Genomic DNA, 12,157 nt, shown 5'->3' with positions numbered 1-12,157 from the left:
TTGCCTATAACTCGATTTTATGGATATCAAGTTACGAAACGCCACTATAGGTCCTTAAAAACGTCACTATAGGTCCTTAAAAAAAATTCTAAAGCCCTATAGTGACGTTTTTAAGGACCTATAGTGACGTTTGAAGAACCTATAGTGACGTTTTATAACTTGATATTCACAGAATCGAGTTATAGGCAATAAAATTGCCTATAACTCGATTTTATGGATATCAAGTTACGAAACGCCACTATAGGTCCTTAAAAACGTCACTATAGGTCCTTAAAAACGTCACTATAGGATTTAACTCGATTTTGAAAAAGTCGAGTTTCAAAAGAGGGGCATTTCCCTATTTAGTTTGGGAAGAAGGGCAAAAGGCTAATTAGTTTGTAGAAAAGGGCAGAAGCCCATTTTGTCCTAATAAAGAGCTATCATCAGGTTTGAACGTCATAAGTTGAAACTCTCTAAAAAATAATAATAATAATAATAATGCAACTTAAAAATTAGTTAATTTATTGATAAATTTGCTTATATTTTCATTGAATTATAACTTTTATAAGTTTTATGCATTTCCATCCGGGATTCCAAAAAAGTTCTATTTTACAACCTCAAAATCTACTTTATCTATTTTATTATCTCATTTTACAACTAATCCAACATCCCAGTTTTTATTTTTATATACAACTCATTAAAATAATATAAACTACAACATCAAATAATATATATAAAAAAAAATTCATGTTTCTCTCTCTTCTCTTTCATTTCTTTTTCCTCTCTTCACCTTTCTCAATTAAAATAATAGTAACAATTGGTTCTATATATAAAAACCAACTGTTCACAGGTTCTAAAATTTTTTAAGGACCCATACCTAGATGGAGCAACATTTTTGAAGTTTTAAATGTAAAATAGCAACTGGGGGGTGTAAATGCTAGTGCTAACAATATAAATTCCACCATACTATTACTCTGTGTACAATTCTAGAGAAACATTATTAATTTAACTAGTCGCTAATATGTACGATGTATGGAAAAGCTATTGACTTTGAAAACAAAATGATGAAATATTTAACTTCTATACTTTTCCATAGTTTAGAAGTGTTGTCTAACATTGAACGTTATTATGTTGCAAGTGCATAGTTACCAAAACCTACAAAGTAATTTATAATTCTTAAATTAATAAAGCAAAACTCTCAATAGTTATATATACACACACACTCAAAACTAATATAAACTCCAAATATATAAACAAAGACCATGATATGAGGAAGACACACCAAGTTTCAAATTTGAGTAGCAATATGACTTTCTCGTAGTAATAACAATATAGACAATTCAAAACATGGAACAATATCAAAATTATAATACCTAATTCCATTATCTTTTATGTTGAGTCCAAACAAATAATTAATTGAAATTAATCCAAACAAATAATTAATCAACCAAAAATCATAGCTTTTAATAAGAAAACAAAAAATCACATGAACCTAAATAAAAAGCATTTAAGGTGAAGAATTAAAATCAACCTACTGAGACGCAAATACCAAAAACCCCGAGACTTAAAACTTCAAAATTTATAGAATCCCTAAATTCTACTTCAAAATCAAGCCAAATTCAACAAATTTATATATAACATACCAAATAAATATTTATCGTTCCCTAGGCTAGAAGACATAAGTTGCAGTTTTGATTTTTCTCCAAAAAAAATAGAGATGCTTTATCTGCCATGTACAATATAAAAAAATAATTAGTAGAAATTTCATCCCAAAAACCAAACCCACGAAAACAATGTCAATATAAATATGAAGATTAACCCAAATACTCAAAAGAAAATCAATTCTAAACATAACAAAAGAATAAGATAGAAAGAAAATCTCAAGCACAAATGAAAGCAAATAAAAAATTCAACATAAAAGATAAAATTCATTAATAACCATATAAACAAATATCCACATATGTTGAATTGAAATTTTATTAATAATAACAATATAAACAAATTCGTCATAAAATTCATTAATCAAAGAAGAAAGTTGAATCAGATTGCTTGCTTATTTATTTATTTATTTTTTTACGTTAGTCTTTTTTTTTTTTTTTTTTTTAATCCTAAGGTGAAGTTAAGTTTAGGGTTTTAAGGTAGTAATTGTTAAGGTTTTGAGGAGGCAAAAGAGACTCCTAACAGGAGTCCTTCCCTCTTTTATATATATATATATATATATATATATATATATAGATTATTTCTTCTTCTTTTTCTACTGAACCAAAAAATGGATAGGGGGAAACAATTTAATTATTTCTTTTAATTGTTTTGCATGTCTTCCAAAACATTAGATCAATTTTTTTTCGATTCTTATAATTACGAGGGATATCCTTAATTCTAATTTCAAATTTCATTACATAACACACTTTCTCGTATACTTTCAATTTTTTTTTTTTTTTTTGATAATCATATACTTTCAATTATTTTTTTCGCTAATTTAACATTTCCCGTGTACCATATATCACAAAACATTACGATGAGTCCAGACTTGGAAATAGGGATATGACTTGAAAGGAAGCTTTGCTGTAACTTTAAATAGCACTTCACCAAACTTGTGAGCAAAACAGCTCTATCACACGAAATCAATTTGATAATTATGGTCTCCTCTGATCTTTTGATACAAGATTGCAAAAATTTTAACATTCTTTTCATAGTATTAGCTTTTCTCATATCGATGAAGGAATCTCTGTAATTCACAAATTTGCTAGAAATGTAATTCATGTCACAAGTTTTCTTTTGTGGATGAAAAATGTCTTACCACACATTTCTACTGAAATTCAAGTTTATTTAGCTATTGTTTCTACTTAGCTTGATAAGAATTTTTCTAATAAATTCATGTGAATGAACCCTTTTTTAGTATTTATTATTGTAAGGACTCGTTTTGGATCCTAAGTCCGAAAGATAAAAGGGTTAAGGTCCAAAGAGCCCAACATAATGAATTTGTAGAGAGTGAGCTTGAAACTAGACTTCAATGAGATGGACAACAATCATAATGGGTTAAAGATGACAAGAAAACAAAGATAAATAAGTTTTGGTGTATAGAAAATCTTCCTTGGCAAAGTCCGAGGAGAGTAGCTCTTATATATATTTCTCTTAAACTTTATTACAGTTACAGTTCTTATTGCTTCAGTGTTTTTTTTTATAGATGCTCTGATCCTCCCCCTGTAATGGGGTCTTTTTTCTTTATATTACCCGGTTTTGCTTCATCTCAGCATTCCACGTGTAGATCAAACTGCTAGTTTTGATCCTTATCCCATCAGCACCTTCCTGCAGTTTTTGGGGATAGCTGTAAGGCTAAATATTACTATTTAAGTATCACCTCCACATTAATGCAGCCAAGAAGTTAGCTGCAAAGCATTTAATGTGGTGATAGCAGCTTTCTGTTAGATATTTCTTAGCTTCTCTTTGTCCTATTCCCTCATGATGTTTGTCTTTACCAGTAGAATCGTCCGAAGTATTGCTCTCAATGACAGATTAACCCTTCTAACCGCTACCTTGTTAAGCCGAGGAGGCATTTCTCCTCGGACTATCTTCCTAAACCCTCATGACCAGAATCCTTCCATTTTTTACTGATTTGTACTTCTTCGCTAACGTCTACTTGTCCTCGGACTACTAAATGTACTGAACAAGGCCTATGGCCCAATATACATTCATGGGCCTTTCATCCCTACAATAGCCTCTCAAAATTCTCTTCTTTTGCTCCTTGAAAAAAAGGAGGATTTCAATATTATAACAATTATTTTGCTCTTCTCTTACATCACCTCTATCTGTGAAGGTGTCTTTTCAACTGCCTAAAAGCACACTCTTGACGTTTCGTCATTCGGGTGGCACTTGCATTCAATTTCTACAGCCCCATGTTCCCCACCTTCTATGGTACAATGGAGATCCAACGGTTGAAGATTTTATGGGGACTTGGGCAGGAATTCTCCCGCTTGCTTTTCCCCCTCATACATATATTGCCTGAAGACTTCATTTGCTTCACTTTTTGCACTCTCAAATCTTAAGAACTAGTCTGAAAAGCCCTTCTTCCCTTCCGTAAGTTGTTTTCAGTACTTTCTTCTTCTCATCTTCTCTTCTGTTTCTTTTATTTAGAGCCCTTTCTTCCTCGACCCCCCTAACTTTACCTCGTCCCCCTACTTCCTTCAGTTTTTCTTTCACATGGATAGATTTGCTTACCTAGTAGACACCCCAAAGGGTATAGAGAGCTTTAAAGCTCAATACCGAATCCCATTGAAGGTTTCCATTAGATATTGTAAACAAGGGGAATGGCACGCTATGAGGCAGGAGGGAGAAGTAGTAATCCCTATGATCGTCTTTATAGAGGGAAGGATGAAATCCCTATGGGTAAAGTAACTAGGGATTACTTAATTGCTCACAAACTCTCCCCCACCCAAGGTGCCCCCAATATGTTTAGGATTCTAGGTAGTGTAGATGCTCTCAATGAGAAGATGGGTGAAAACCTCACCCATCATGACGTTAATTGGGTTTACAATCATCATAAACTAACAGGGCCAGGGTATTACTTAAAAACTAGAGTTCCCAAGGTTAGGCTCATATCGTGTCTCCCTGAGTCCAACAAGGGTTATCTAATCATCTTAGGAGAGTGGCACGATGGACTTCACTATCCGACCAAAGAAAGGACACTAGATGAAGCATTTAGGCCTAGGTTTATTATTCTAACAATACCCTTTTTTCCTACTAACATTTCCTTTGCTCGCCCTTTCTATTCGTACTTGTTATTTATTTTTTCTTTTATATACGCTCTTTTCTGGCAATATTTTTGCTTTTGATGAACCTATAGATAAATACTCTACTATCTCGAACTTCAGCCTTGTCAACGAGCCAGACTTGACAAAAATACTCAAGGCCGAGATATTTGTCCACACAGACGGCCAATTAAGAGTAGCCCATCTCATCCTCGGTTACAATCCCCTGTCATCCAGCTTCCAGGCACCCAAGTATGTGATCAAAGCAAAAGACCGCTGCCTACTCTTGATCAACGTCACCGTACCGAGTTTTCTTAACCCATGCCTTACTCTAAAAGGTGTACAGCAAGTAGAACTACCCTTCCAGTACATAGTCAAGGAAGAAGCAGCCCCTTCTTTACTAGCAATTCAGGAAGAAGAAGAAGAAGTGGTCAAAGTCTCAAACTCCGAGGACGACTTTGAGGTCTTCAACCAGCCCCAATCCCTAAAAGCTCTAGTTGGTGATTTTAGCCACCTTCTCTTAGCCAAAGTAAGCCATACCCAGGAAGCTTTAACCGTTCTTGACGTGATGGTGTTACAACGCAAGACTAGGTTAAGCCTTATGGACCTGCTGGAGTCCCACGCAGGAGGCAATGTGCCCGAAAAGGCAATCCAAACCAAACCTCCCACCTCTCTAAATACTCAGGCTCCCCAACCTGATCCTACTGACAAGAAGAGGAAAAAAGGACCAGAAGAGTAAGGAGGTGATGGAGGAAGGAAAGGGTCTTCCTTCCAAGGAAGTTGAGCCCCAAAAGGGGGCCAAAGCAGCTAAAACTGCTCACACAAGATCCTCAAGTGAAAAATCCATGTTGGAGAGGGGGTATGACCGCCCAGTTAAGGTGCCAGCCTGGAACCCCCCCTTGGTGTTGGACGGAGCTCATCTTCCAATAAATGCTTCTATAAGGGACTTCCAATATGGGAAGGCTGGGTATGTGACTACTGTGGAGCAGGCCCTTTTGCTTCCTAGGGACAGGGCCAATCTTAGGTCCATGAAAAAACACGAAGTGTTTCTTAGCTTGAAGAGGGACCTTGCACTAGTAAGTCTTTTAGTTATTTTTCTTCTACTTAAGGTTTCAATTGCTTTCTCTAATCATTATACTTTTTCCTTGAAAGGCTGTTCAAGCTATGCACAGGACCAAAGAGTTGGTGAACAACTCCCACAGGCAGATGAAGGATGAGGAAGGGAGGCGAATAGCTACTGTGAAAGCCTTTTCCCTGGCCGAGAAGAGGATCCAAGAGCATAATAACCAACTAATCGAGGCTGATAGGGAAAGGAAGAATGTCGAGGCTACCTTGCACGTGGTTGAGAAGCAGGCTAAGACTCAGCACAAACAACTCCGCCTGATTGAGGATCTGTTATCTACAACTAAGAAGCAGATAAGGACCTTGAAGACGAAGTTGGAAGAGGCGAAGAGAGCTGTAGAAAAGGCCGAGCAAGATGGCTACGACGTTGGGGTGGTAGAGACTGAGGAGGCTCTCAAGGCTGAAGTCTCTGGGGTGTGTAGAACTTATTGCCTCCAAGTGTGGAATGAGGCCCTCAACCAGGCTGGGGTTGAGGTAGAGCAGAGAATGTCTACTATCCTCCAGCAATCCGAGCATCAGGCCCCCCAAGCTCCAAAGCTAAAACTGCCCCCAGGGAGACGAATCCTAGCAAGAACAACCCTGTCAATGCCCTATCTTCTTCCAACAGTCCTTCTAAAGAGGCAGAATAGACTGAGGTAGCTGAAAAGGAGAAGGATATAACTAAAGGAGTGGTCCCTGAAGCCACCAAGCCTCAACTACGCCCAAAGACCCCTCTAAGGGTAAAGAGGTCTCTCAGAGCTTAAAGATTGTCCTGGTAACTCTTCCTATGCCTACCAAAGAGGATCCCAAGGGTAAAGGTCTAGCCTCCACAACAGCTGACAGTACCAAATCTACCAAAGCCACAGGAAAAGACAATCCCCCACTGAAGATTAAGTAGGGCCTAAGCTAGAATTTGTAGACTTTTGTTTTTATGTAACTATTGTTTACATTTTCAAAGTTTGTACTTATTTTGCCTTATCCAAGACTTAACTCAATGACAATTATGAGCTTTCTTTTATGCTTGTGGTACTTGTGCAAATTCTAACATAACTTTCACTTTACCTTACATTTAATTGATATAAAAATGAGATATAATTTCATTCAATTTAAGATATACCTATATCCTTGACTTCAACAATTATTTGTATAAGTGATAGTATAGTTGCTACACTCTACACAATCAACCATAGAATAGGCTAAGCCTTCCAAGTCTACAATCTTTAATAAAAATTTATTTTAACTTCAAAAACATACCTCACATGTTGGAAACAAGCAGCTCATATGACCATATGTGCTTTGGGCTTTCTTTCTCAATCTTACATAATGATAAACCATGTACTTACTCACAATGTCAACTGCTCATCCAATTAACAGCATATCAAAGCAATGGTAGGTGTTAATTTACCCATAGTATATGATCCGAGGAACCAAACAGGATTAAGGTTCTGTTTAATACTTAGGGAGATACCGAATAGTGTTAATTTACCCAAGGTATATGGTCCGAAGAGCCAAGTATGACCAAGGTTCTGTTTAACACATGAATATTTGCCTTAGGAGTATTAATTTACCCAAGGTATGTGCTCTGAGGAGACAGACATGACCATGGTTCTGTTTAATACTTAAACAAATAATGAGGAGTACTAATTTACCCAAGGTATGTGGTCCGAGGAACCAAGCATGACTGAGGTTCTGTTTAATACTCAAACAAGTAATCAAGAGTATTAATTTACCCAAGGTATGTGGTCCGAGGAACCAGGCATGACCGAGGTTCTGTTTAATACTCAAACAAGTAATCAAGAATATTAATTTACCTAGGGTATGTGGTCCAAGGAACTAGGCATGACCAAGGTTTTGTTTAATACTCAAACAAGTAATCAAGAATATTAATTTACCCACGGTATGTGGTCCGAGGAACCAAGCATGACCAAGATTCTGTTTAATACTCAAATAAGTAATCAAGAATATTAATTTACCCAAGGTATGTGATATGAGGTACCAGGCATGACCGAGGTTCTGTTTAATACCCAAACAAGTAATAAACATAATACATAATGTTAGAAACAAAAACATGGCAAAGCTGCCTTTCATTAATAATAGTACCTTCGCAAGTTATTTACATTCCAAGGATGTGGTATGACATTTTCATCTAAATCTTCTAGGAAATAAGCACCTATGCCAGCTACCGAGGTGATATGGTATGGCCCTTCCCAATTGGGCCCTAACTTTTCCCATGTTGGGTTTTTTGTAGTACCCATAACCTTTCTTAATCCTAAGTCTCCAGGTGCTAACGATCTTAATCTCACACTTGAGTCATACCCCTGTTTGAGCTTTTATTGATAATATGCTAACTGAACTATGGCATTTTCTCTTCGCTCTTCAGTCAAATCCAAGCTCTTCTCTAATAGGTTGTCATTGTTGTTTGGAGTGAACAAGCTTTTCCTCAGCGTTGGGAATCCAATCTCCAGAGGAATCATAGCCTCGGTCCTATAAGTTATTGAAAAGTGTGTTTCCCCTATTGACCTACGAGGGGTAGTTTTATATGTCTAGAGAACATGTGGTAGCTCTTCCACTCATTTACCTTTTGCATCATCCAACCTCTTCTTGATCACATTCACTATGACCTTATTGACAACCTCAGCCTGTCCATTCCCCTGGGGATGAGCCGGAGTTGAATACCTATTCTTAATACCTAATTCACAACAATACCTCCTGAAAGTTTTACTATCAAACTGAAGCCCATTGTCCGAGATGAAAGTATGGGGAATCCCAAATCGAGTGACAATATTTTTCCACACAAACCTCTTAGCATCCACATCCCTAATATTTGCTAATGGCTCAGCTTTAACCCATTTGGTGAAGTAGTTAGTGCCGACCAAAAGCCATCTCCTATTTTCTATTGCCTTAAGGAAGGGCCCTACAATATCCAAGCCCCATTGAGCAAAATGCTAGAGACTAGACAGCGGATTGAGGACACCCCTTAGCTGATGAATATTTGGAGCAAATCTCTGACATTGGTTACACTTCTTCACGTATTCTTGCGCTTCCCTTTGCATACTTGGCCACCAATACCCTTGAGTGAGGGCCATGTGAGACAGTGATCTGCCTCCAGTATGACTTCCACAAATCCCTTCATGTAACTCTTCTTGGAGTGGCTCTACTGCCTCAGGATGGACGCATAGCAAATATGGCCTAGAAAAAAAGCGTTTGTACAATTTTTGATCCTTGAACAACCAAAAACAAGGAGTTTTCCTTCACACTTTATCAGCCTCCCTCTTCTCCTTGGGCAAGATGTCATCCTTAAGGAACAGAACTATGGGATCCATCCAACTAGGTCCTACTCTAATTTGACGAATTTGGGCCTTCTCCCTTTTTATCTCAATAGGCCTACATAAATCTTCAACCAGGATAACTCGAGGTAAACTCTGCGCCGAGGAGGTTACAAGAGTGGCAAGAGAGTAGCATGCATATTTCTGCTTCTAGGGATTTGCTGTAAGGTGAAAGACTCAAACCCTAATTGCAAGTGCCTAACTTAATTCAAATATTCTTGCATTCTTAAGTCCTTGGCTTCCAATTCTCCCTTTACTTGGCTTACAACCAACCTTGAATCTGAAAATAACTTCACTGTTCTTCCTTCCATTTTCTGAACCATAGTCATCCCTACCAACAAAGCCTTATACTCAGCCTTATTGTTCGTGGCCGAGAAGCCCAACCTTAAGGATTTCTCAATAATAATCTTTTCGGGAGATATCACAACTAACCCCACTCCATATCCTCTTTAATTAGCTGCACCATCAACATATACCCTCCAAGATAGAGGTCCTTGTAAGGAAACCATCCCAATTGATTTTCCATCCATGTTCTACTTTTCTTCCTCCTTTTCTAGTGGAGATTCAGCAAACTTGGCCACCAAATCTGTAAGGACCTGGCCCTTAATAGAGGTGTAAGCCATATACTTGATATCAAAAGCCCTTAAGATCGTACCCCACTTGGCAATTCTTCCTATGTAATTAGCTTTCCGAAGTAGTGATTGAAGAGGAAATTGAGTTAAAACCACAACTGTATGATCTTGGAAGTAGTGAGGGAGCTTCTATGTAGCACTACTGCCAAGATGGCCTTTTCCAATGGTATATAACAAACATCTGCTTCATGCAACGACTTGCTCACATAATAAACCGGTCTCTGCACTCCATTATCAACTCGTATCAGCACTAAGCTCACTGCATGGGAGGCTACAGCAACGTAAGCAAATAGAACCTCCTCCTCCTCGGGCCTGAACATAATGGGTGGCCGAGAAAGGTATTCCTTCAACTGCTGGAAGGCCAAGGTACACTCTTCAGTCCACTCAAATCTTTTCCACTTATGCAACAATTGGAAAAAGGGCCTACACCTGTCTGCTGACCAAGAGATGAATCGATTCAAAGCAGAGGTCATTCTAGTTAACTTCTAAACTTCCTTGGGATTTCAAGGAGGCTGCAGATTGTTAATTGCTTTAATCTAATCAGGTTTGACTTCAATTCCACAATAAGTGACCAAGTAACCTAGAAATTTACCTGAGCTAATGCCAAAAGAACACTTAGAAGCATTAAGGCGTAGTTTGTGCTTTCTCAATATTTCAAAAATATCTCTGAGGTCATTCACATGCTCGAACTCTACCTTACTCTTCACAACCATATCATCTATGTAGACTTCAATGTTTTTTTCAAGTTGGGACTCGAACATCCTAGTCATCATCCTCTGATATGTAGATCCCACATTCTTCAGTCCGAAAGGCATCACTTTGTAATGGTAATTCCCAATGGACGTAACAAAAGCAATCTTCTCCTAATCAGCCAAAGCTAATAGTATTTGATGATACCTTTGAAAGGCGTCCAAAAAACTCATCCAAGGACAACTCACAATTGCATCCACCAATTGGTCTATCCGAGGCATTGGAAAGGGGTCTTTTGGGCAAGCTTTGTTTAAATCAATGAAGTCTACACTTACTCGCCACTTCCCACTCTTCTTCTTTACAACCACTGTATTAGCCAACCATTCGGGATAAAACACCTCTTTTATCGCTCCTGCCTGCTTAAGCTTAATCACCTCCCCTTTGATAGCATCAAAGTGCTCTTTAGAAGAGCACTGAGGTGGTTGTTTCTTAGGAGCAACAGATGGACTAACATTTAAGTGGTGGCAAATAAAATTTGGATCCACTCTAGGGGCCTTATAAGCACTCCACGCAAATACATCAACATTTTTCTTAAGGAAGACAATCAATTCTCCCTTCTCCCGAGGAGGTAATTGCACTCCTGCTTGGAAAAAATTCTCCTCCTCGTCATCAATAACGATTTTTTCCAATTCTTCACACTTTGCCCCTTCTACCACCACATCCGCAGACAAGACTATTCCCTTTAATTGCTATAAATCCCTCTTCGCAGAGGCCGAGGATTCACCTCCAGTCTGATGCCTAATCGCGGCCACTAAACACTGCCTAGCCATAGATTGACTTTCAACCAGCTCCTTAACTTGATCCCCTGACAAATACTTCACCTTCAAATGCAGGGTGGAATACACAGTCCCAATGGCGTGAAGCCAAGGTCTTGCCATAATAGCAGTGTAGGGGGAGTAGGCATCTACCACAATGAAGTTCACTTCACTACTTCTGACCCTGCCTGAATAGGTAGTTTGATTTGGCCCTTAGGAAAGACAATCTTCCCATCAAACCCTATTAAAGGAGAGTCATATCAAGCCAGGTCCTCAGGCCTCAACTTCAGCCACTTAAATAGGTCAGGGTACATGATCTCTGCACCGCTACCTTGATCTACTAAAACCCTTTTCACATCATACCCTCCAATCCTGAGAATAACCACTAGAGCATCATCATGCGGTTGTAGGGTTCCCACCTTATCCTTATCGGAAAAGCTCAAGGTTGGTTGGACTTCCATTCTACTCCTTTTGGGGTCAAGAATCAAGATCTCTAGAAATGGCTGATCTATAAACATCACCCTGGATGGATGGGAATCAGTCTTACCTAGGGCAGTAAGAATAACACTGATTGTCCCCAAATGTGGTCTTGAAGAAGCATCTTTCTGAGTTCTCGACCCTGTCTGACTGTCCTCTCCACTAGGCTGATACAAGAATTGTTTTAACTTCCCAATCTTAACTAGCTGCTCGAGATGATTACACAAAGTCCTGCACTCGTCAATAATGTGTCCTCGGTCTTGGTGATACTGACAATGAAGACTTTGATTACGTTTCGTGGGGTCCCCACCCATCTTATTGGGCCACCTGAAGTATGGTTCATCTTTTATCTTATCCAATATTTGATGCACAGGCTCCCAGAACACCAT

At 38.4% G+C, this 12,157-nt stretch overlaps 1 protein-coding gene across 1 annotated transcript; it reads right to left on the bottom strand.

Annotated features, from left to right (window-relative positions):
* Positions 1-11,551: 11,551 nt before the first annotated feature.
* On the bottom strand, positions 11,552-12,157 carry LOC126696182 (uncharacterized). Its single transcript, XM_050392961.1, has one exon. It carries the CDS (start codon positions 12,155-12,157, stop codon positions 11,552-11,554), a length of 606 nt encoding a protein of 201 aa, XP_050248918.1.

This window comes from Quercus robur, chromosome 8 (assembly GCF_932294415.1).
Source record: "Quercus robur chromosome 8, dhQueRobu3.1, whole genome shotgun sequence".
NCBI classification, from domain to species: domain Eukaryota; kingdom Viridiplantae; phylum Streptophyta; class Magnoliopsida; order Fagales; family Fagaceae; genus Quercus; species Quercus robur.
This window is presented reverse-complemented; position numbering and strand designations above follow the sequence as displayed.